Raw genomic sequence first — 23,199 nt, forward strand, 5'->3', positions numbered from 1 at the left:
ATACCTCTACCGCGCGTATATAGATAGTGTTGTTTCCGCCTGTTTTCTTGTACATTAGTCTTTTCTCTTTATCTATTTCTTAATTTATTCTATGCTGTTCTAAAAGCGTCCTCCTTTAGACCGTAAAGCCTTACATCCAAAACGGACTCACTCTATTCCCGTTTGTTGTCTCATCTTGCTGGGATCTCAGCTTCCTCGTTGGGTATCAACCCTAGTGCTGAGACCTTAGCTGGTCCTTGATTCAAACAATCTTACATCCAAGTACTCCGGGAACTGGTGGGGCCCGGTGTCGTTCAGCAAGCCCTGCTCGAAGTACGCCACGACGAGGTTCTGGGCTTCTACCGTCATACGCGCAAAAAGGTACGCGTATTGCTTGCGGTGGTCACCGATTGACTCGCTGTCCAGTGCAAGCTTGGAGCGGGCACTCAGGGCCCAGACGCGGTAGGCAGAGCGTTGGCCGGAAAACAAGGCGATATCCGGGAGGGCACGCTTCCTCGGTTCGAGGTTTCTTTCCGTAGTTGCAACGGGCACGGGAGCAGCGGGGACAGCAGTGGGGACAGGGGACGCAGGGACGACGGCGGGAGCGGAAGTAGCGGTGGCAGCACGGGCAAAAGCTTGGAGATCGGCGATGGCCTGATCTCGTTTTTGTTGGCCACTGTTGAACTCGTCGCGCAATTGTTGTTGCGCGTGGTCGTGCTTCTCGTTGAGCTGCTGGATGGCTTGCAGCAGATCTTGAAGCGACGGGGCCGCCGGGGCTGGAACAGGGACAGTAGGATCGGACATGGCTGTCGGAGGAGGCTCAGAGTCGAAGAAGACGGTGTTGTTGGAAGTGGTGTCAGAGTCGGAGTCGGTGGTAGGTGCACAGTAGGGCATGTGACGGTGGAACAAAAGAGGAACAGAGAGAAACGATGTACAGGTAGCGGGTGGTAACGAGGAAAAGGTACGAAGACAGGGTAAAAGAAACGAGGACAGTGTAAACAAGGGTAGATCTGTTTCTATTGTAAGGCTTTACGTATTACGGATAGGGCCCAAGGAAACCATTAGGGTTCTAGAAAGCCAACGACTCAGGACAATGATAGGTTCCAGAGGTGGACAGTCAGGCCTGCGCGGATATACGGCCGGGAGGAGAGGATAGAACTCTCTAGGTCGTATGGTCGGTTTGAGGTAAAGAGGCACACTCAACTAATTGATCTTATAACACACGGAAGGGAATAAACAATCACAGGAACACTGAGGTAACGAAGACGACAGAAGGTACTGATGCAATGAAGGCTATCAAGAAACAAGTGATAATTAAAGATATAGTACTAAAGAAGAAGGTACTATCGAAGAAGTGATACTATAAACTAGTATACAAAGAAGAATGGCAAAAGGGGTGTATGTGATTGTTAAGCTTGGGGAGCAAGAGTTAACCTGATCACACAGGGCAGAAGGCAACGCTATTTAAGGCGTTGCAGATTCTGACAACAGAGATCTTCCCAAGCTAGAACCAAATCACAGATAACCGAAAGTGGGGACATACGTAACTCAACGTTACCAGACGCTACTATCAAACCGGATGTTAGTTCACGAGATAAACCAACACGGCAGCAGCAGAACTGAAAATCCCTCAAGACACCCAGGCAACGATATGTCGCGTTACAGCGATATCGGCCTAACAGGTGTGGGCCCCACGCTCAAACGCTGTTGACACAAAAGGAACGAGAATAGCAGTCAACTCAGAATAAGCTGCATCAACTGCAGAGTACCGAGTTACCTAATAGCGATGATCTATAGTGTGCAAGCCGGCCACACCCGAGTAGATAAACCGGAGTGACACCTCAAGGTTACACAGACCACCAAGTGGTATAACCGTATCATCATACGTCCTTGGAACATTAGCGTGACACAACGGAAGCGGGGTAAGGTGCCAGGCATAACCCTATGCAATGGCAATGGCAAGAATGGCTATTCATGACAGTATGCTCCTTTTAAATGACTGATTTCCACAGCAGTACTAAGATCGCCACATCCTAGACTAGAATCAAGTCGGAGAATTCGCAAAAGGAAGCCGGGCATCTAGGGACACGGAAGTCCACCGGGCTTTGCAGAATCGGAACAGAAGGAATAAGCCAACCATACGGGTCTAGACACAGCATGACTCCGCAGGCAAGAATTGTAGATCTCGATGCACCAACAACATCGTGACGTATAGGGGATCAACGGAATCCCTAGCATGAAAGCTTGTACATCTGATCAACATAAAACAAGGCCTTGAAGTGCAACGACAACTTCGTAAGGGCCTCGTGTCCACAGACAAGAGGAAGGTAAAAAAGAATGGGAATAACGAAAGGCAACCTCATCAACCGAGGGGCAGCACCAAGGATCTTAAGTGGGAATAAGTTGAGAACGCAGCTCAGTACCCGCAAAGGCAAAGGTTTTTCAACCTTGTTGTCCTCCCTAGTTATGGCATTGGTCATAGAAGTAAGAGCCAGGCCTGTAGGTTATAACAAACAACAATCGCTCAGTTCCATAGCCCATAAATCTGTTGCCTGCAAGATGCAGAAGGTCCCCTGAGAACTACCAAGTTCTGGTAACAAGTGTACACCAGAGTGGCTACTCAGTTGGCACAATCATCAATCGCCGCGACATAATCGCCTCCACAATAGCTAAGAACCCCCTGGGACATGGTTCGATGGATGTAAACGAACACGATTCCGGTTGTGGGAGAATAGACTAACATGTGTAATGGGGACTCATCATCGATCGGGTAATTGGTATATGACAACAGACAGCATGGAAACAAAGACGTGCAGGATCCGTAAAGAGTATTGGTGAAAGGGGAAAACAAGAAATTGGTAAAGTCAGCTTGTCAAACTTGGCAGTATTTCAGCACAAGATACAAGACTGGCCTGCACCACCATAGGCAGGACTTCGAAGAGGGACATCGTGTTTCTTTTAACGAGAAGAAAAACAACAAGATATTGTCCAAAAGAGAGAGGCAGAGAGTAGGCCCAAGTGAAGACACAAAGAGGTCGCAGAAAGGAGACATAGAGTAGTCGCAAGTAGACGTAACAGAGTCGAAGAAAGTAACAGGCAAGAGAGCTGTCCAAAGTAGAGGACACAGAACATGTCACAAGAAGTAGACGTATAGTGGTCGTAAGTAGACACAACAACAGCCGAAAGAAAATAGTCCGAACAGTGGCCTAACGCATTAGACACAACTGTGGCACGAAGACTAGACATAACTGTCAAGAAGTGGGACAGAAGCGAGCTGTTAACAAAGCGAGTAGACAGCAACTGTCAATACCCAGACAGACACGGGCTGTCAGCAAAGCGAGTAGATATAAACTATCAATACCCGGACAGACACGAGCTGTCGGCAATTATAACCCAGCAGGGGTCAAACGCAAGCACCATAGTGGTCAAAGAAGAGACACAAAAAAAGCAGTCGCCGATGGACACACGGTGTCACAAGGAAGAGGCATTAAGAGGTGTCAACCCAAAGAACAGACACGAGCTGTTCGTAGAACCAACGAGCTCAGCAAAGAACAGACACTAGCTGCTGATATCATATAAATAGACCCAACAGGAGTCAAAACAATTAGGCAAGACAAAGGCCAAGAAATACAGACACAGAGGTCTAAAAACAGACATAAACTGTCCAAGAAATCCCACAAGAACTCAATAACATGCTTTGGCACAATGGCAGGTGTGTGAGTAAACTCAACAACAACACTTTATACACTCAGGTACCATGTTGTAACTCAAAGTAATCTGGGAGTTGGCAACATCATTGCTGCAAGCCAAAAGGTGCATAGCTGGTAGACATGGCTTTCTGGAAACCCCCGTTCAGATGTGGCAAGTTGTAACGACTGGTTGATGCGGGACCAAATGAACAGCTTATAAAATAAGGTAGTTGACCGCCCGTAAATCAACAGAAGATCGTACACTGCCTGGTTCCCGAGGACAAAGAATCGGAGAAGCCAACACTGAAGAAGTAGGGGCAATGAAGCCACGTGTGAGCATGCCATCCAGGTTTTGCTTGACAAGTTGCAAATTTAGATGTGCATCATCAGACGGAAGAGTATTGATATGTTCGGCAGTCGAGACAAGATTAACAGCATGACCTGCGTCTTGACAAGAGGTGGTTGAAGGTACACCATCCCGCAAGAACACCGGACGCAAATCATAATAACTGTCCGAACTGCATTCGGGATATCGCTTGTGCACTTGTTCTAGCCGTAGGTCATCCTGATCAACAGGATCGAGAACCTGCTCAGCGGTAGTGCGGTGAGCCCGCCGGTTCTCATTGCTTGCAGTGGAACGCAAAGCTTGAGACGACATTAGCCTAGAGGAACAAAGTGCTTCAACGAAATTAAAGGAGCTGGGACAGAGACAGTGCCATCAACTGACTGTCCACAGAAGAAGAGAAGTAGATTGAGAAATGGAATCAACTAAGAACCAGAAAGAGCCGAGTTATGACTAGCGGACGAAGAAGGTTGTGTAACAACAGCAGCGCTAGTATGATCATAGGAAGACGGGATATCGGCCGTAGTCGAGAGCCGGAACGAAAAGAAGAATAAGGTGTGCTAAAGAATAACAAAGAGTTGGAAGAATGTGTGAGTCTTTAAATGAAGCTTAACAAAATATTACGGATAGGGCCCAAGGAAACCATTAGGGTTCTAGAAAGCCAACGACTCAGGACAATGATAGGTTCCAGAGGTGGACAGTCAGGCCTGCGCGGATATACGGCCGGGAGGAGAGGATAGAACTCTCTAGGTCGTATGGTCGGTTTGAGGTAAAGAGGCACACTCAACTAATTGATCTTATAACACACGGAAGGGAATAAACAATCACAGGAACACTGAGGTAACGAAGACGACAGAAGGTACTGATGCAATGAAGGCTATCAAGAAACAAGTGATAATTAAAGATATAGTACTAAAGAAGAAGGTACTATCGAAGAAGTGATACTATAAACTAGTATACAAAGAAGAATGGCAAAAGGGGTGTATGTGATTGTTAAGCTTGGGGAGCAAGAGTTAACCTGATCACACAGGGCAGAAGGCAACGCTATTTAAGGCGTTGCAGATTCTGACAACAGAGATCTTCCCAAGCTAGAACCAAATCACAGATAACCGAAAGTGGGGACATACGTAACTCAACGTTACCAGACGCTACTATCAAACCGGATGTTAGTTCACGAGATAAACCAACACGGCAGCAGCAGAACTGAAAATCCCTCAAGACACCCAGGCAACGATATGTCGCGTTACAGCGATATCGGCCTAACAGGTGTGGGCCCCACGCTCAAACGCTGTTGACACAAAAGGAACGAGAATAGCAGTCAACTCAGAATAAGCTGCATCAACTGCAGAGTACCGAGTTACCTAATAGCGATGATCTATAGTGTGCAAGCCGGCCACACCCGAGTAGATAAACCGGAGTGACACCTCAAGGTTACACAGACCACCAAGTGGTATAACCGTATCATCATACGTCCTTGGAACATTAGCGTGACACAACGGAAGCGGGGTAAGGTGCCAGGCATAACCCTATGCAATGGCAATGGCAAGAATGGCTATTCATGACATTACGGTCTAAAGGAGGACGCTTTTAGAACAGCATAGAATAAATTAAGAAACAGATAAGGAGAAGAGACTAATGTACAAGAAAACAGGCGGAAACAATACTATCTATATACACGCGGTAGAGGTTTGACGCGTACCCTTGACGACGGCGGTGTGCACACGGGTTTGGCAGGCGGTGAGTAACGGCGGTATGCAAGGCGGTGTGGACGGCGGTGTAAACAGCGGTGAGGGCGGAGCCTGAGCCTGCCTCGATCCATGGATCGTGTAACGATCCATGGATCGAGGCAGGCTCAGGCTCCACCCTCGCCGACCTGACAACACATCGCTGCTTTAGCGGAAACCACGTCACCGACCCCCGTGACAGCGCATCGCTCCTGTGTTCCCTCTGTGCCCCGCTCCTTGTCGACATGGGTGCGCGTCACTTCTTGGACCGTGTATATGTAGATGGTGTTGTCCTGTCTGTTTCCTTGTAACTTAGTCTTTCCTCGTTATCTGTTTCTTAATTCATTATATGCTGTTCTAAAAGCGCTCTCCTTTAGTTCGTAAAGCCTTACACAGGCGGCTTCTTCGACTGGAGGGGTTTAGACTGCCCCTGGGTCTGTAGAGCGTTGACGGCAGCGGTGAGCTTTGCAAGCGTAGCATTGACACCTGCCATCCTAGTATCACCGTCGGCATCTACATGCGACTGCGCGTGATCGAACGAGGAGCTTTCGGCCTGCTTGCCTTCATTTGAAGTAAACTTCTCGTGCCAAGTCACAGCCTTGTTTGCGTCCTTGGACTTGTGACCTGACAGGCCCTCCACACGGCCTGTGACTCTCTTCACCTTCTTGACCCGGTTGTCGTAGTTGTCGTCAGGGAGGTTCTTGGCTGCCAGGTGGAACTTCAGCGTTGAATTGAGGGCATTGTTCAGGTGAATGATCCTGCTGCGATGCGGCCAGGCGAGGCCCTCACAAATGCCGAGCTGGTACTCGAAGTCAACCAAAAAGGAGGCGAAACTTTGGTTTGCGCCCATACGCATGGAAGAGAGCTTCTGTCCTGCGTTCTGGATGGCATTCTGACTCTTGAACTGGTCCTGGATATGAATCAAAAATGCACGCCAATTCCATTCGTAATAGTCCCCGCTGTTAAACCAGTTGTCGACGCGAGCTTGTTGACTGTCTGGGATGCTCATATAAATCCCGAGGCAAACCTTTCTCGGGGTTCCCATGTGAACGTGGTCTTCCTTCACCTTGACTTTGAGCTGTTTGTAGAAGCGAGGGAACGAGCGCGTCTGACCGTCCCACTTTGGCCAAGGGATATGGCCAGAGCGGGGATTGACAGGGACGGGGGGTAGAACAGGAGCGGGAGCGGGAGCGGGGCAGCGAGCTGGAGGTTAAGGAGTTGCTGAATCAACGCCAGCTGGGCGGGTGTAAACGTTTCAAGACCGGCCACGGGCTGGTTCGGGGTCGCTTCTTGCAGCCGAGGTTGGGGAGTAGTGTCTTCCATTCTGTCGTCGGCCAGGGTAGCGGGGCCTGCAATAGACGACAAATTATCTTCGGATGCGGAATGGAACATGGGCGAAGGGGAACAGGGGGAACTTGGCATCTCTGGACTGGATCCAAGTCCAAACTTCATCCGATGAAAATAAAACAAAGTATAAGATAGAACATCGTTTGTTCTAGTCCTCCATGTCTTGTTGTCGTGCTGCCATCGCCACTTGCGCCACTTGCGCTAGCTCCCAGCCTTTATGTATCCTCTCGGTGAATCTCTCGGCGTCCCGATGTTCTAACCTTCAGGGAACGGACTCGTCTAAAGTGACTTGCTTGATGGGGCTGACGTGATAACCATGCGTCAGGAAAAACGGACTAATTCGCATCGAGGTATTGCGGTTGTTGATCGTCAACATGGCGGAAGCAGGTCTGGCCAGTCGTACTGCGAGTAAGTGATGAACGCCCGCAAATATGCCAAAATCTCTTGGTTAATCCTCTCCGTTGCATTATCAGCCTGCGGATGATGAAACCCTATTGACAACCATCTCTCGTTACCCGTAAGGCTTGTTACGATTGCCTCAGCAGATCGTGCAGAATGAAAAATATACAGGTGCTAAGCATGGTCTAATATAAGCCAAGATAAGAAACGCCAAGTCAGTATAGCACTAAAGGAATCAGAGATGCCGAGTCAATTCGGCGAATAGAGTAAGTCAGAGACGCAACATACAGTCGTGCGAATAGGTAAAGCAGAAACACCAAGTCGGTCTACCGAATAATAGTACGTTGTGGAGGTCGGGAAGACCTGGGTCAAGGCTTTGCCAGGTTATCCGAGTTCCGACCGACATGACCTGAGCAATGATGGTTGGAGTGTGCTTGTCCGAGCCGGCCATGGCTCGACTATCGACGGTTCGAATTGAGGTGGTCTAATCGGATATAGTCTGAACTCTCGATAACTCATTGAGTTTGGGTCCACCTGGCTGGCTTCAGTTCATCTACCTAAGCTCTATAAAGAGCTGCTGCTCTCGCCTAGCTTTTAGTTAGTCGTTATTTTCCTCTGCATCACAATCTATCTGCATCTGTCCGACTTCGTCCTCTTTATGACTAAGCCCTTACACAGGTTGCCTTTACCCACCTTCATCTGGAAGTACGCTGATGTTAGCCATCTAGTTCTGGAAACCTTAGGGACCTTGCCACGGAGGACAGGGTCACAACCGACGGCATGTAGGTAATGCGAGCCATGGACGGGACCAGAGTCAATGTCTCACTCGTGGGCCCAAAGCGTCTCCCATTTGTCCATAGTAAACCTCCTAACCCTAGCGAAGACACTGCCCAGTGAGCTGAACTTGCGTTCATCCTCACTTTCGAGAGCCTGGCGTGCAACCGCGTCTACAATCTCGTTCCCCACTATGCCCATGTGTCCAGGACACCACATCACCGTGACCGGCGACGTGAACGTACCGAGGACGCGGCGGGCCTGCCACGCGAAGTGACCGTGCTTGCGGAGCCGCGCAATGGCAGCTTGGCTGTTGACAAACACATAGTAGGGGCGAGCTTGCTTCGTTATCTTTTCTGTCTTGGCAAGGAGCGTGAGTGCCTCCATGATGGCGGCGCTCTCGCAGTCTGCAACCTCCACATCTTGCAATCGATGACTGACTTTCGTTTTTATTTCACCTGTTTTTGTATCAACCACGCACGCTGCAAGTGAGCACCTGGAGCCTTCTTTAGAGCCGTACGTATACACGGTGACGGCATCGTCCGGAAGCCTTGACAAGAACTGGGCATGCCTGACGGCAGCGTCCTCCTTGGGTCCAGGGTCGACGACGATAGAGATGCGGTCGGTCAGTAGCGGCTGCCAGGGACTATCCCACTTCTGTCGGCGACGTTCTCGTCTCCACATGCCTGCCACCAATGGCTTCAACTCGCGCATGATGCAGCCGAGTCGAGTCTTGACACTCATGTTATGCCCCAGGAGAGGCAGCTCTGAGTCATCGGGGGCAAGCTCGTCCTTGTCGGGTTGGGACGCAACACGGACGGGATGGTTGCGTTGGAGGCGGAGAGTGCGAGCGGCGTAGGCCATGCGTGCTTTGGCGAATCGAATAGAGGGGGGCGGGAGGCCGGCCTCGACTTCGACGGCGCGTGTTGGTGAACCGCGGAATGTACCTAGGATACGGGCGGCAGCTTGGCTTTGCAGTTTCTGGTATACCCTTTGCAGACTGAGCTGGGGTTTTGACGGGTCATACCAGAGAATTGATCCGTAATCGGCGACGGTACCCACACAGGAGATGTAGAGCTGACGGAGTGCCGCGATGGACAGTCCACGCGTGTTCGAAGCGAGCCGAAGCAAGCCGCGGAACGCGATCTCAGCCTTTTGGGTCCGTGCCTGGACGTGCTGTTTAAACGAAAGTCTGTTGTCGAAATGGAAACCTAGCCACTTGACCATCTTTTGGGGACGCACAGTGACATCACCTACTCGGACAGTTTGGGAGGCCCACTTTGCAGCATCGGTGTAGTGGATCAGCTCAGTTTTGCTCTCTTCAAACTCAATGCCGTAGTCACGAGCCTTGGCCCGCAGCTCCGTCACGAGTTCTTCGAGAAGCGCCGCCGAACGCCTCGGGCTTTTGGACGCCACGGTTACGCTGAAGTCGTCTATATACGACAGCTGAAGTTGTGGTGTGTCGCCGGCCACCCGAGCCACTATATGCCGAGCATACAACAGGAAGAGTAGAGGACTGATGGGGGAACCTTGGGGGATGCCGATGTTAACCGGGGTCATCGGAAACGGCTGACCCTCGATGTGCAGGCCGACAGTACGGTCCTGGAGGAACGAAGCAACCCATTTTCGGAACACCAGGGGAAGACCGAGCTCACGTAAGCTGCGCATCAAGCAGGGCTTTGACACGTGGTCGAAAGCGCCCTTGACGTCAAGGAAGAGAGTGCTTGGAACGAGCTTCATCTCCTTGACCTTCTGCAGGTGGCTGACGTATACGAGAGCGGCGTCCATGGCTGAACGCTGTTTGCGGCCTCCCAGTTGAGTGTCGTCTAGAAGCGAGCTGTCATGGCAATTGGCGAGGTACCCTAAGCGGGTCGCAAAGACTTTCTCGAGCACTTTGCCTAGACAGTTGAGCAGTGAGATGATGCGGTAGGACTTTACGACTGAATAATCAGCCTTTCCGTCTTTCGCGAGCACAATCCCAGTAGCTTGCTTCCAGAGTGTGGGGTGTATTCCGAGGCGAGACAGGGCTTTGTAGACGGAGAGAAAGGGCGCGGGATGGGCCTCAAAGGCGATCTGGATGATCTTGGCGTTCATGCCGTCGGGCCCGGGGGCCTTCTTGGCGTTGGCGGACATGATTGCCTCCTTGATCTCGTGGTCTGTAAGGTCAGGCCAGGGGTATATGCTTCGGTCGGTGTCGTTCGGGGGGGTGTCGTGGGGGGTGTCGTGATGGGGGTCGTGATGGGGGTCGTGATGGGGGTCGTGTGTATCCGCAACGTCAGGTCGGGGGTCGACACCTGCGCTAGACGTAGCACCCAGTAGCGTCAGGAAAGCCTTTTCCTTCTCCTCGGGGGTATTGGCTAACCCGTCTGGCCCCTGGATGGGGGGGAAGTAACTCGCCGTAGCTGGCTTGGTGTATTTCCAGGCTGTGTAGACCTTTTCGTTGTCAGCGTCAGAAAGAAAGGTAGTCCAGTGAGTAGACTTAGCATCTTCGACAGCATGGGTGTACTTGTTGCGAATCGAGTGAAACTCAAGCAGCGACAGCCTGCCTCGTCTGCATCTTCTCTCCACGCGCGCTGCGGCCTGACGTTGTGTTTGTAGCTTGGGCATCCACTATGGCTTCGCGTGTGCATTGTGCCTATTCCCCGGCATGCATTACCGCCTGCAGATATCTCTACCAGCGACAGCTGAAGCTCAAGATCAGCCTGGTCAGCCAACCATTCCTTGCGGAACAGCGACCAGTCGGCCGTCTTGGTGTTGAACGCCGGGCGACGTGTAAGTGTCTTTGTTGCTGTCGTGCTGGCGTAATCGAAACTGATGGCCCAGTAATCGGAGCTTGTCTCCTGTAGAGGAGTGGCATTCTGTGTCACCAGGTAGTTAGCAAAGTTGTCAGCTTGTGCTTCATGAGGATGCTCTCGCCGGGAGTTCCACCAGTGATGATGAAGATTGAGGGCTCCGACAAGCGGGGTACGAAGCTCCTAGATGCAACCAACTTTGGCACTGCCAGTCGCACCGGCCTCCAGTATTGTCCTACTAACAGCCTGGAATGCTTTGTAAATTGCGCTAAGAGTGGGGAAACGTTGTCATTTGTGTATGAACCTACTCCGCCTCAATTAGCACGCGATGAATGGGGACGCGCAGCTTGCAAGACGGCGTGTGTGTGCCGTAGTGTTTGTTGTCGAGGAGCCACGCGTGAGCTCGCGCGCGCCAAAACATCGTAGCTCTTTGCCCATGTGCAGAATATTATTGGAAGTTGTACACTTGACAGCTCCGCCGTCGGCACGTGCAGCAAGATATTTCTAGCTTCGGTAGGCCGAGCTGCCGACACAGTCGGCTTTTCAAGGTGGTAGCGGGAGCGGGAGCGGTAGTCGTGGTAGTAGCCTCCGTGGCACCCTTGTGTCGCGTCTGGGTGCGCTAGCAACAATAGTTCACCATCATTAGTCAATGGTACTCGTGAATTCTCGAAATGTGTCAGAAGCATAACCATTGCCGCATCGTCATCGGAGGTTGTAGCAGCAGTAATCGTCATAGTCGAGGGGTCGAGACGACTGGCCACGTCAGTCTCATCGGCTGTCGCAAAAACTCTAGCTATGGTGCTCTCAATAGCTGTGATGTCAGGAGCAGTAGACGTCTCCATAGAGGCTTGGCCTTCGTGAAGCGACGGCTACCCTTGGCTGTCTCAGCCAACACATCGTGCCGGGGCATGCAGGCTGAGCTTCAGCCGCGTCTTGCCTCTTGTTTTGGTGCACGCACTCAATTCTGTATCATTTTATGTCGTGTGCTCATACTATCGACTGTGAAATTAATTAGGCTTAGCCTGAGAGTCGATTGGGGCGCTTTGTTGCTGATTTGAAAAAGTCTGCCATCTGGCTTTCATTCACGTCGTGTGGTTAAAAACGTGAAGGCATTTGGTAAAGCTTCCCCCAAATTTGGCAAATTTGGCAGGGCAGCATGCGACCAATCAGATCAACTCATTGTGCTTCTTTTCTGTGGGCCCATTTTTTATACAGGCCAACCGCCCCAGAAAAGCGCATACTCAGATTCAATAAACGAACTGCAGACTCGGGGGTGGTGATGGCATAATGGTTCTCGCTACGTAGGGACGCACGTCTAGGCCAAGGCTTCTTCCGAGATAGGCGATATTCAGGCTGCTGGAGTTGGAGCGACCTTTGGCACGGTCCTATAGATTTTGAAAGATGTTCAGATGCGTTTGCATTGGAGCTTCGTTTTGTTGAAGGTGGCTTGTCATGCACATTAACTATAGAATCAGTAACCCCTGGAATTGCCGTCCACTCCCTTTTGATCTCGAGTTACCCAGCAAGTGCGTAATATACATGTTGTATCTTGCGAGCACTTCCAGGTCGGTCATGCTAGATGATATTGACGGCGTGGAAAGTGGTTCTGCGTACGCCTGGCCGAGATGGGGTAGTCCAATTAATTGCAGCACACGCGCAACATTGTATCGTGCCTCAGAAATGTGTTCTGGCTTGGTTCGTTCAATCTCTTGCGCGTACTGAATGATGAATCCAATGCCTTGGAGAATGAGATACTGCCGATTGACAGATTGTCTTTTCAGTGCATAGTGAATATATGCCAGACCGATGCTTAGATTGATTGCTGGGTTCGTAGGGTCAAGCGATCGTGCTCTCATGAAGTAGTCTAGAATCCGTTAGCCATGCTTGCTCTAGAATTATAGTTGGCTAGGGCTTATGGAACTTACGTAGGGCGTATGTGTAACTTGTTGACATGAATAGAATGTGCCCGTAAAGCATGAGAATGTTGACATCGGGACTCTCTGATAGATTCTGTGGGTTATCTGTACTTGTATCAGACGCCAGCAATGGTCCGTCCATGGCTTTGATCTGTCGGAGAAGAAACTTCTGAGCAGGGCCCGAGTTGTACCACGACGCTGTTGACTGGCAGATTCGCGACATGATTGCAAACATGCGGTAGGTATCCGCAGAAGTCGGGTTGTCTCGTATCAGGTTTCTGGAGATTGACACACATGCCTCCTCATCGCCGGCAAATGCAGCACAGGCTATCAAATTAAGAATGTCAGCACAGTGAAAGATATATCTGGGGCGAAGCAGTGCCTATTCTTACCTCCCCAGGTCAAATAAATACGAATCATGAAATCATTTGACGTCCTGAATACAGTAGAATCTCTAGCGGCATCACAGACGATAGCCGTCTCATCATAGTGCCCTTCACGACACAGACATACGGCATAATCTAAGAAAAGATCAAGCCAGTCCTCGAAAGGTATACCGAGGTAGTTGTCATCGGTCGTAGCACTAACTGGCTCGGGGATCTCAGAAGGTTGTGGAAGTACAGCTGCAGTGAAAATAGTATGTTAGTGATTAGCCGTTATAGCTGCTACATTCATAGCTTTTCTTGATGGTAAAGACTTACCTTTTGTCAACCGCTCTGCCATCTCATCCAAGGCAGATTTGGAGCCCTCTTTTTGCGATTCGTCTGTTTCTGACGTACGCCCCAACAGTTTGAGATATTTATCCCAAGTATAGAACTTCTTAGAACTGCGGAAGTCATCAATAAGCTCTTTTACGACTATGATCCATGTTGGGACCATATCGCCTTCGCCTTGATAAATCTTGCTCCTCAATGCTTGCGCCTCGCTATACTTGTCCAACAAGCCCTTTATGCGCTCCTGTTCCGCTTTTCGGCGTTGGCTGGGGTCACCGAGGCGGCGAGGCCTGAATCGTGCAGGCATCATACCCGGAGCCCTCCTGCGACGCCTTGGATTCCGAGTATTTTTGCTTCTAGCTCTGGGCTGAGACCCATTGCCGGTTTCTCCATCGGCATTTCCAGCTTCGTCGCCCCTTTGGGCATGTTGAAGTGCGAGCGCTTCGGTAACCAGAATGAGAGCCTCTTCGCCTTCCTTGGCACTTTCATACATCTTGGCCAGTTCAATTCGAGCTTCAATGTTGCCCTCATCAACCTCAATTGTAGCCAAGAAGCACTCTTCGGCTGCCTCTGTGTTACCCATTCCCATGTAGCATTGCCCAAGATGGAACAAGACATAGGCATCTTCTGGGCCAACGATCTCTCGCAAGAGTTCAAAGTATGGTGTTGCTCGATCCAGTAGATCCGTTTCGAAGACCTGTTCAGCAGCAACCTGGATGAGATAAGGAAACTCTTGAGCTTTCAAGTGTGCACCTGGTGTGTCGGGATGCAAGCACTCGAGATGCATCTAAACAGGCCATGAGCGTGTTAGTATCACTGAGGCATTGAAATTTTGTATACGCATAGTCTGTAATGTTCAGAAGACTTACCAAGCCCTCCTCAATATCGCCTAGTTTCAATCGGTTTGTGCCAAGTCTCACGCGCAACTGAATCGGTAGTTGGTCCTCGTCGTATTGAACTTTATCCAGGGGATCGCTTGATACTTGGAGGCGGCGGGTGTTTTCAAGATCAAATTCGCGGTCATCCTCAGTCCATGTACTCCAAAAAGAATCCTCTGGCATAGATAGAAGCCATCTAGCCAGTCTCTTAACTTCAACCACAGCCTCGTGAAACTGATTAGATGCTGACAAAAGCTCTGTGTAGAAAATGATATCATTCCATGAAAACTTTCGGTTTTGCGCATCAATCTGACTCTTTTCAAACTCAACAAATTCCTGATATGCTTTTATCGCAAATGGTGCTGAAGTCTGGATATTAGGGCTGTCCAGACAAGCATCGGCCAACTTGCGTATGACGTCAATATCCAAGGGCGTTTGGTTCAAAACCATACGGTAGTCAGCAATAGCCAGCGAAACCTGGTTTTGCTCAAGGCACACAGCAGCACGTCCCATTCGAGCTGGTATATTCTTGGAGTCAGCTCGCAAAGCCGCTGAGTAGCAAAGGCGAGCCGTAGTGAGCGCATTCTCAACATCGGTCGTCATGCTAAGCGCAAACTGGGCTACTTTCAACCAGCTAGCTACATCCTTGGGTCGTAGATGTGCACCGTAGACCATGGACATGAGAGCCTTGTCCGGCAATCCCTCTTCGCGAAAAATAGAGGCAAGTGTAGTCCATGCCTGGTGTGTCTCGGCATTGATGCGGATAACTTCAAAGATGTAGTTCCGGGCCGCCGTGTAATTGCCACTCAGAAAGGCCTGGTTGGCTTTTGAGAGACGCGCTTTGATATCTCCTCGAGGTTCTGCAGCCTTGCGAGGACCGCGCAAAGGCCCCTTGGGTTTCTGAGGTTTGGCCACAGTTGAAGCGGTCTCTCCACGATGAGCGGCGAGAAAGTCATGGACAGACTTGTTGTATTTCTCGATGTCGTTCTCCAGCTCCATCATATCGGAGTCAGCATCTGAAATCTCACCCTCTTCATCCTGGTAATCGCCATGTGTTCCACTGATGGGAAATGAGTATTAGAGTTATGCTCTTTTTCAACACCAGCACTAATGGAATGCAATACTCACGCTTCATTTCTGATAGATTCAATCAACGCATTAGAATTGCGCATCAAGCCGGCGATATCGTCATCAAACTCCATGGTGTATCAATCATCTAGACCACGTTATCGATGTTCTTTAGTTGTCTTTGTGTGGTGTGTATAGTCAATGAAAAAGATTCAGGGAAGATTGAGAACATAAACAATGCGACAAAGCGAAGAGAAACTGCGGTGGTGCATGTTTGTGTTAACCCTAGGGTCTCCCCATGAAAGATGGGGTTAGAATATATGGCTTAATTCCTGGAGCTTCGTCAGAAACACAGGAGATTATGAAGATTGCGAATAATAGATAGCCAACTCCCAAGAGTTTGCGGGTATTGAACGGGGAATAAAACAATAGAAAGTAAAAAGGGTTCAGTGAGTGTATTCAAAACTTCAAGTTAAATTCGTGTAGTCGTCTAAAAAGCATGTTGCATAGTCTGGCTTCTAACATATCCAGTTACTCATTCAGAGTGTCCCACTTCATATTTCGCCCGAGGATAAAATAACAGTGGACGAAGGTATGGCCAGCCCAAGAAAGTAATACTGCAAAACCTCATTGAGTGGACAAGAACGCAGGTACAAATGATTGATGTAGGACTCGGACTCGGACTCTGTCACGGTCTTGAGATGCGGAAATTCGAGATATATAGCTCAACAAAAAGGAATAAGGCAAGAAAACCAGTCTTGAAGCAAGATTGTAGAAACGAAGGGAAGGCGGTAGCAAAAAAAAGTTAACAGTGCTATGAACACAAAGGACTAGCAGCCAGGCAATAATCCTGATATGGAGTATTAGGTTCCTCTTAGATATTTTGGGAGTTGCGGGCGTGAAGAGGTTAAGCCAGCTTGCCGTCCTTCTTCGCTTCTATGGCGGGGGTTAGCAAGAGTCATTGTAGTTGTAATCTGTGAGTTTGGAATTTACCTTTGACCTGCTCAAACACCTTGAGCATCTTCCTCCGGGCACCAAGAGCATTGACACCTCTATCCTCGAGAGCCTTGTCATCAAGCTCAACAAGGTCCTGCCACTTCATATCTTTGAGGTTGTCGGTGTACTTGTGCAGCCGCAGACTACGCAGCCAGCTAGGAATGTCCTGAAGCAGAGTAGGGTCAGTGGGGTCCTCCGGAGGCTTGGAGGTTCCCCGCCGACCGCGCGGTGAGCGGCCACGTGTCATGTCAGAGTGATCCGACATGTAACCCTCGGGAGGAACAGACAGAGAACCCATGTTCATAGGGGAAATGGCACCCATGAGGGGAGAACTCATATCGCGCGCACTGAGAAAGCCATTATGTTGAGGCGAGGTGAAGTTTGCTGTAGGAAGACTGCCAAATCCTGCCAAGGGAAGACCTGGCGAGTTAGGACGCGACCTCTGGTTGGCGAGCACTGAGTTTTGTTGGGCCTGGATATTCATGACCTGATCATGGGTCAGGACATGGCCATGCTCATTGATCATGACGACGTTAGCGCCAGGCAGTTGCGACATGCCAGCCGGGGGGGCTCCATTAAGGCCCGGGGGCAAGGTCTGACCTGACGCGTTGCCCGGGTCGTTGGACCGAGCGCGGCGGTACTTGCGAACATCGTCCAACGCGAAGCGATTGTTGACTGTAGAAAGGGCAGCCAGTTTCATGGCAGTGGCATTGGCAACCATGTCAGCTTGGTTGTTGGGGGTAGTTCCAAAGTTGGCGACCAGAGGGGTGTTGACCATGCTAGCCCAGTTACCGCCTGCAGCGCCGTAGGGTGACAGGAGAGGCAGATCAGCAGCCGACTTCTCACCAGTAGTCAAGGTGGTGCTCTGGATAGTGTTGTTGCTAGTCAGTTTTGACGGCAGTGGAGATCTCAGGCCGGCGGTTGGGGGCTGGGCAAACTGGCCCATAGGAGCCTGCACCATGGTTGTCTTGGTGGCATCGTTGGTAGTGGTGGGATTCCACGGGGAGCGTTGTGAAGCATCGATAACGTCAACTGCCGGTACAGGGTTGATGTGAGTCGCGGAGGGTTGGCTGCCTGTCTGTTGGGTGAACTTGGCCTTTTCAGTAGCGATTGCAGCCGCGGCATCAGGGAACATGGCATTTATGGTGGAGGTGTCGAGGCCAGACTGGCGGTTAGCAGCGGTCGGGGGCTTGCGAGCAGCAGCGCCACGAGAGCCCTCGACACTGAGCTTGCCCATGGCATCACTGAGACGACTAGACATGGGGTCTTGAGTGCAGGGGGAGAAGTCAGCAACGAAGTTTATCATCGGAGAAAAAAACGGGGTGGAATGTGGTTACCCTTCTCGAAAGATGTGGGGGATAGAACGCCGGCCATCGGGTGGCTTTTGCCCATGTGCTGGAGGACCTGGATGAAGAAGCGGATTTGGACCTGTGTAGTCTGCTGAAGCAGAGCGTAGAGAGCAGCAGTGCGCTCGGCTTCGCTCAAGACACGGAACCACTGTTCAATGGCGCTCAGCTCCTCCTTGAAGTCCTGGTCGAGGGTGGCAGCAGCCATTTCCTCTAGGGTTGTTTCGAATTGGTCAATGTCAGCGATCCATTGCTGCGAAGCAGAGTCTTGCGAGTCGCCATCCGCGGCGGTTGGGCCGGCAGCGGCGCCACCTTGCGATTGGCCGTAGAAGTCGGACAACGGGCGGATGCGGTTTGCCGAAGCCGGGCCAGCAACGCCTGTCATGTCGGCGGAGGCGCGAAGGTGGGACGGCGCTGCACTGCGGGCGGCAGGAGGTCGCAAAGACGAGGCGGCCTCTGGTGTGCTGTTACGGTTTCCAGTAACCTGTCCGGTCGACATGTTGAGCATGGCGCGAGCGCGGAGCGTTGTCGAGGTCGAGTAAAGGGGGGGCGGTGTACGCAGCGAGGATGTGTTGTGGAGAGTTGGCCAGTAATACAATTGGGGGTTCTCGGGGGAGAAAAGATGGTTGAATAGAAAATGGTCAGAGGCTGCAATGGCCGCAAGTGAAGATAGAAGGGAAAGCCCAGCGAGCAAAGAAACAAATGCCAGGTGTAAATAAACGAAGGCGAGGCGAGAAGCAGGAGATGCAAGCCTACGGTAACTCAACGTGGTAACAAGTTCAGAAAGAGAAAAAAAGAAGCTGAGGGAGTTTGGGCTTGATATTGAGAAGACCAAAGCTCAAGATAGGACAGGGGGGGGGGCGGAAAGACGACACGAGACAAAAGACAGGCCAAAAGGAACGAGACGTGGTGAGAAAGACAGACAGACAGACAGACAGACAGGCGTCTGCAGAAACCAGCTAACCTCAAATAGCCGTAACTAGTTATTCCTTGTCTGGGTGGCGGTTGTAACTATGCAAAAAGATGCTGGTTATTCATGGAGAGGCTGCAATCGCTGAGGTTGAAAAACAGAACAAAGGTCGAGATGGGCGATGGCTAGTACAAGTACTTGTAGAACATGGCAAACATGAGACGATGTGGTGGAGGGCAAGGAGAGAGAGAGGGAGGCCTGGTCGGAGAAATCCACAGGGCAAAAAATAGAAGCTAGCTAGCTGGCCACGTCGCGAAACAGAGGAAAGAAAAGAAGGCCTGAAAGGAACAACAGAACAACTCGCTACAGTTGCATGTGTACATAGTCACATACATACATTCAAGCATACTATGTACCTTTGTATGTATGTCTGTATGTACAGGTACACAGCAGCCAGACACACACAGTACAGCCATTCTCCATCTCGCCAGTCCAGTCTTCCCCTATTTTTCTTCATCCTGGCCAGGAACACAAGGAACACAACACAGGGACTGCCCCCAGGAGACTCGGCTGGACTGGGGCCGTGAGCACTGACGGGGTCTGAGGAGGAGGAGGAGGCGGGCCCTTTTTTCGCAGGGGATGACGCTAGCGAGAAGAACCGTTCGAGAAGTCTGATGGCAGTCTACAAGCTTCGAGTCACGATGGAGATGCCCAGCATGCTGCGGGCTCTGCGTGGGCTTCTATTTCCGTGGTTGAGCATCCCAGGCGCAAAGACTCTGCGTCGACAGAAGTCTATGGGCTGTTCTCTGGCTCTTGATTCTCTTGGATAACCCCACCGTTGGCCCTCTCCCTCGAGCCGATAATCCCAGGACGACACACATATACAGGCACACTCTGCCCATCCATAGGCTTGGAACCAGAAGCACCGCAAATTCAAAGAACCAAAGCGGCAGTGCTTGGCATACCTGCACATCGAGTTTTGTGTGGTTATTTGTGTGAACATAATCACAGCAGCTCAAACGCCGACTCTCCCCAATTTTGTACTCGCCTATGTTCCGGGACAGATGTACACCATAGAACCATCGTCTCGATCATGAACTACCTCACACGCCCATGCCTGTATAAATATAGCATCTCCAATGTCCGCACACCAATAAAGCATGCATGTAGCTCACGCTCTAAACCGACCTACCCTCCGACTCCCAGACGACGTGCACACAGCCGGCCTGAACATGGACATGAACATGAACATGGGATGTCTTGCGATTACTCGCCGTGCCGATGATGCACGGATGGATAGTTGTGCTTACCATCCACCACCCATGCTTCCTTGATGTTTCATCACTAGCAACTCAGATTAGCGCACGGTATCTAAGAATACTCGGCAGCCAGTTTACTGGGCGTGAAGCGAGTCGAAAGCCCTCCCCCTTTTCCTTTTCCTGGCCCCTTCTGCGCGCTGCACGCATCTCAGGACACATGTATCAGGCTATGATGGTTAATATTAGCCTGCCGCTGTTACACATGCACGAAAAATAGAGACGGATGTAGACTGCTTGCTGCAACAGATGTTACAGGTCTGGCTTGCTCTATCCATCTACCCGGAGCTTGGACAAGCTATGTATGTACTTGCACACTGAGCCTCGAGCGGGGTTTGTACAGACCGGCTAATCGTACAAAGAGGGCTGTTCTTGTGGGAGCATACGTTTCCAGCTCCATCCCAAGGCTTGTCGAGTTAGCAAAACTTTGTGCAAGTTCACGCCCAAATGATGCAAACTAAAGCATGCAAGAGAAAGCTGGAATGCGGGAGTCCGTTTGGAGATATGTTGAGCCGGACGTGTGCAACTGTCCTCGCAATGTCAGGGGGAAAGCCAAAGTCACGTACATTCCTAATGAAATAAATACATCGACGACCTTGGGCCTTCACAGTAGTTCACGTAGTAGTATTTTGCCTGCAGTTGATACATCTGACATCTCTAACACTTGCTTGAGAGAGACGGCGGTCGGTGGTATAACGTCATTAGCATATTGTCGCCTCCAAGTATATTCGATGGTGCTGAAAACCAGAATTGGGAAAGCTCAAGGCGGCCAACCAGACCTCCCCTGATCCCCAATCCACATCTACAATGCGTTCGCCATTGGTTGTGGTCACTCTTCGGGTCTTCGACAAAGTGAAATGCAGTTTTTGATCGTTTCTATTTTTTGATTCGTACGGGTGATCGATTAACTTAAGCAGTCTCGCGCTTGCCCTCCTTGAGCTCCTTCTACAAAGCAGTTAGTAAAAATGCAATAGGTCGTATGGTTGTTGGACGCGGGTGCGTGAATTTGCACATGTGCTAAAAATGGAAATGGATGTGTCGTACCAGAGCCTTCATGGTGCCGTGCAGAGCATGACGATGGTTGCGGCGGAACTTGGGGTCAGTACCCTTCAGGGAAGGGTATCTGGAGGTCGCAGGGCGCTTGATACTGTTTGACGGCTAGATATCAGTACTTGACTCTCGAGCAAATTTCCACATGTTCAACTTACCCGTTACGGTGGGCCTTCTTGGACTGGTTGTGCTGAGACGAGTTCTTTGACTCTGTTCAAATGTTAGCACCGATGATCAAGAAACACATTTGGAGGGACGAGGTCTTGTGTAGACACATACTGGCCATGGCTGCTAATCTTTGCGATGATCGTGATAATCCGGCTTCAATGAATTGCGCTTGACGGGTCAAAAATCGGTTTTGCCGAATATTGTTCTTAGTTTCCTTAGCTAAATTTGTGTGGGGAGAAAATTCCTGCCCTAACGGCCAGGTTAGCGCCACAATTTGTGTGGCGTTATCCCACCCACATGTTGTCAAATGTGGAGACAACGAGTTCAAGGTCACAAAAAGGTAGCGCCACAGCCATGTGACTCTGGATTGGAGGGTAACAAGGCACTAAGAGCAAGCGGTTAAGAATTTAGGGTTAATTGACTAAGAAAAACAGAGCGTCGGTCACAGAAAGCATTGTACTTGTATCGTTCCACTAACTACGCAGACTTGAGAACTGAGCCTTTGCCAAGTGTACGCCAGTACCTAAACAAAAGAATAAACAAAAGCTCCATACTGCATGACATGCGAAGAATTTGTTAGCAAGTTATTAGTAATACATGGACTCGGAGAGAGTGACTGAGACGTACCGCTCTTTAATTGTCATGAGAATTCCTTGTACGAGGAGGCCTTTGAGAATCTGAGGGCCAATACCCTTGAAAAGACCCAAGTACCCCTCTTTAGCAACAATGAACTTCATGACCTCACCAAAGCTCGTGAAGGGTTTGCCGTTCCGGGAGCGCGGTGGTTTTGACTGAAGGCCAACTTTGGCAACGATTAGAGGCTGGGTGACGATGGTAGCCAAAGCCTTTGACATGGCGCCAAGCACTATAAGCGAGCATGTTAGTCGATGTTGTCATGTGCATAGGCCAAAGATGGCTGCAGGGGAAACTCATACTGAAGGCTTCCCATGCTTTGAGATTCTTTTTTCCAGGGAAAAAAACTTCTTTGCATCGCTCATAGGCGCCATATGTAATGGCAGGGTTAACAACCAAAACCAGACTGGCCTTGAGACCTCTCCAAAGACCAAAAACGCCGTCAGGGCCTTGCAGAATTTCCAGTGCTGTCTCAGTCATGTTCCTGCGGTCTTCTTTGGCCTGCGTCTGCTGTCTTGTCGTGATGACGGCTACGGGGATTGTGCAGAGCTGAGCTATAGCGCCGGCCACCGCGCCGAGAGCGAGTTCCACGGCAGTCGAAGCGTGCTGGGACGATCGCGGTGACTTCATGTACAGGTTCCGAACAACGGAGTACCAGTAAAAGTAAGCAAAGTTGGTCGATGCGACACCAATCAGCGAGCCTCCAATGCCGGCATACAGCCCCTGGACGCCTTCATCGCTCATGATCCGAGTAATGGCATCCATAGTGGAGGTATAATGGGCTTTACTGCTACGGACAGGCGCATCTTCGATGGACTGATCATCATCATCGTCTTTAACCTGGACTTGCAGGCGTGTCTTGACGCTGCAGGTGGTTATAGCTAGTGTTAACATGTATGATCACTCAAAGCAGGCCCACCATGGAGTCCGGGCAGTGTCTTTAGAAAGCTGCCGGTATTATAGAACGCGAGCATGGGCGCGCGGGGGGATAGGGGGGAAGGGTTGACTTGCATATCAAGCGGATACACCAAAGCATTGGCCAGAACTGCTCCAGTAGCGCCAGCAGCTGCCTTGCCCCAAGGGGACATGTCAGCAACCTTGGACTGCGAGGCCATGGCAGAAAATGAAGATACGGATATGGAAGCGGGCAGCAAAAAG

General features: G+C 50.5%; 6 protein-coding genes across 6 annotated transcripts; all 6 read right to left on the reverse strand.

Moving 5' to 3' along the window:
• Positions 1-225: 225 nt before the first annotated feature.
• On the reverse strand, positions 226-873 carry BROUX77_002690 (uncharacterized protein; the record flags this gene model as incomplete). The annotated part of the gene is made up of 1 exon (XM_073747258.1): positions 226-873. The coding sequence occupies one exon, from the start codon at positions 871-873 to the stop codon at positions 226-228; it is 648 nt and encodes a 215-aa protein (XP_073607772.1).
• Positions 874-6,123: 5,250 nt separating this feature from the next.
• BROUX77_002691 (uncharacterized protein) lies at positions 6,124-7,127 on the reverse strand (the record flags this gene model as incomplete). The annotated part of the gene is made up of 2 exons (XM_073747259.1): positions 6,124-6,645; positions 6,849-7,127. 2 exons carry the CDS (start codon positions 7,125-7,127, stop codon positions 6,124-6,126), a joined length of 801 nt encoding a protein of 266 aa, XP_073607773.1.
• Positions 7,128-8,303: 1,176 nt separating this feature from the next.
• BROUX77_002692 (uncharacterized protein) lies at positions 8,304-11,889 on the reverse strand (the record flags this gene model as incomplete). The annotated part of the gene is made up of 3 exons (XM_073747260.1): positions 8,304-10,835; positions 10,931-11,113; positions 11,512-11,889. The coding sequence occupies 3 exons, from the start codon at positions 11,887-11,889 to the stop codon at positions 8,304-8,306; spliced, it is 3,093 nt and encodes a 1,030-aa protein (XP_073607774.1).
• Positions 11,890-12,952: 1,063 nt separating this feature from the next.
• Positions 12,953-15,756, reverse strand: BROUX77_002693 (uncharacterized protein; the record flags this gene model as incomplete). The annotated part of the gene is made up of 5 exons (XM_073747261.1): positions 12,953-13,290; positions 13,356-13,586; positions 13,665-14,463; positions 14,546-15,614; positions 15,683-15,756. 5 exons carry the CDS (start codon positions 15,754-15,756, stop codon positions 12,953-12,955), a joined length of 2,511 nt encoding a protein of 836 aa, XP_073607775.1.
• Positions 15,757-16,529: 773 nt separating this feature from the next.
• On the reverse strand, positions 16,530-18,472 carry BROUX77_002694 (uncharacterized protein; the record flags this gene model as incomplete). The annotated part of the gene is made up of 3 exons (XM_073747262.1): positions 16,530-16,558; positions 16,616-17,884; positions 17,956-18,472. 3 exons carry the CDS (start codon positions 18,470-18,472, stop codon positions 16,530-16,532), a joined length of 1,815 nt encoding a protein of 604 aa, XP_073607776.1.
• Positions 18,473-21,885: 3,413 nt separating this feature from the next.
• BROUX77_002695 (uncharacterized protein) lies at positions 21,886-23,156 on the reverse strand (the record flags this gene model as incomplete). Its single annotated transcript, XM_073747263.1, has 4 exons — positions 21,886-21,961; positions 22,036-22,273; positions 22,344-22,906; positions 23,008-23,156. 4 exons carry the CDS (start codon positions 23,154-23,156, stop codon positions 21,886-21,888), a joined length of 1,026 nt encoding a protein of 341 aa, XP_073607777.1.
• Between the last annotated feature and the right edge of the window lie 43 nt (positions 23,157-23,199).

Source organism: Berkeleyomyces rouxiae (assembly GCF_048999995.1).
Source record: "Berkeleyomyces rouxiae strain 22BRR77 chromosome Unknown BrBRR77_ptg000002l, whole genome shotgun sequence".
Classification (NCBI taxonomy): Eukaryota; Fungi; Ascomycota; class Sordariomycetes; order Microascales; family Ceratocystidaceae; genus Berkeleyomyces; species Berkeleyomyces rouxiae.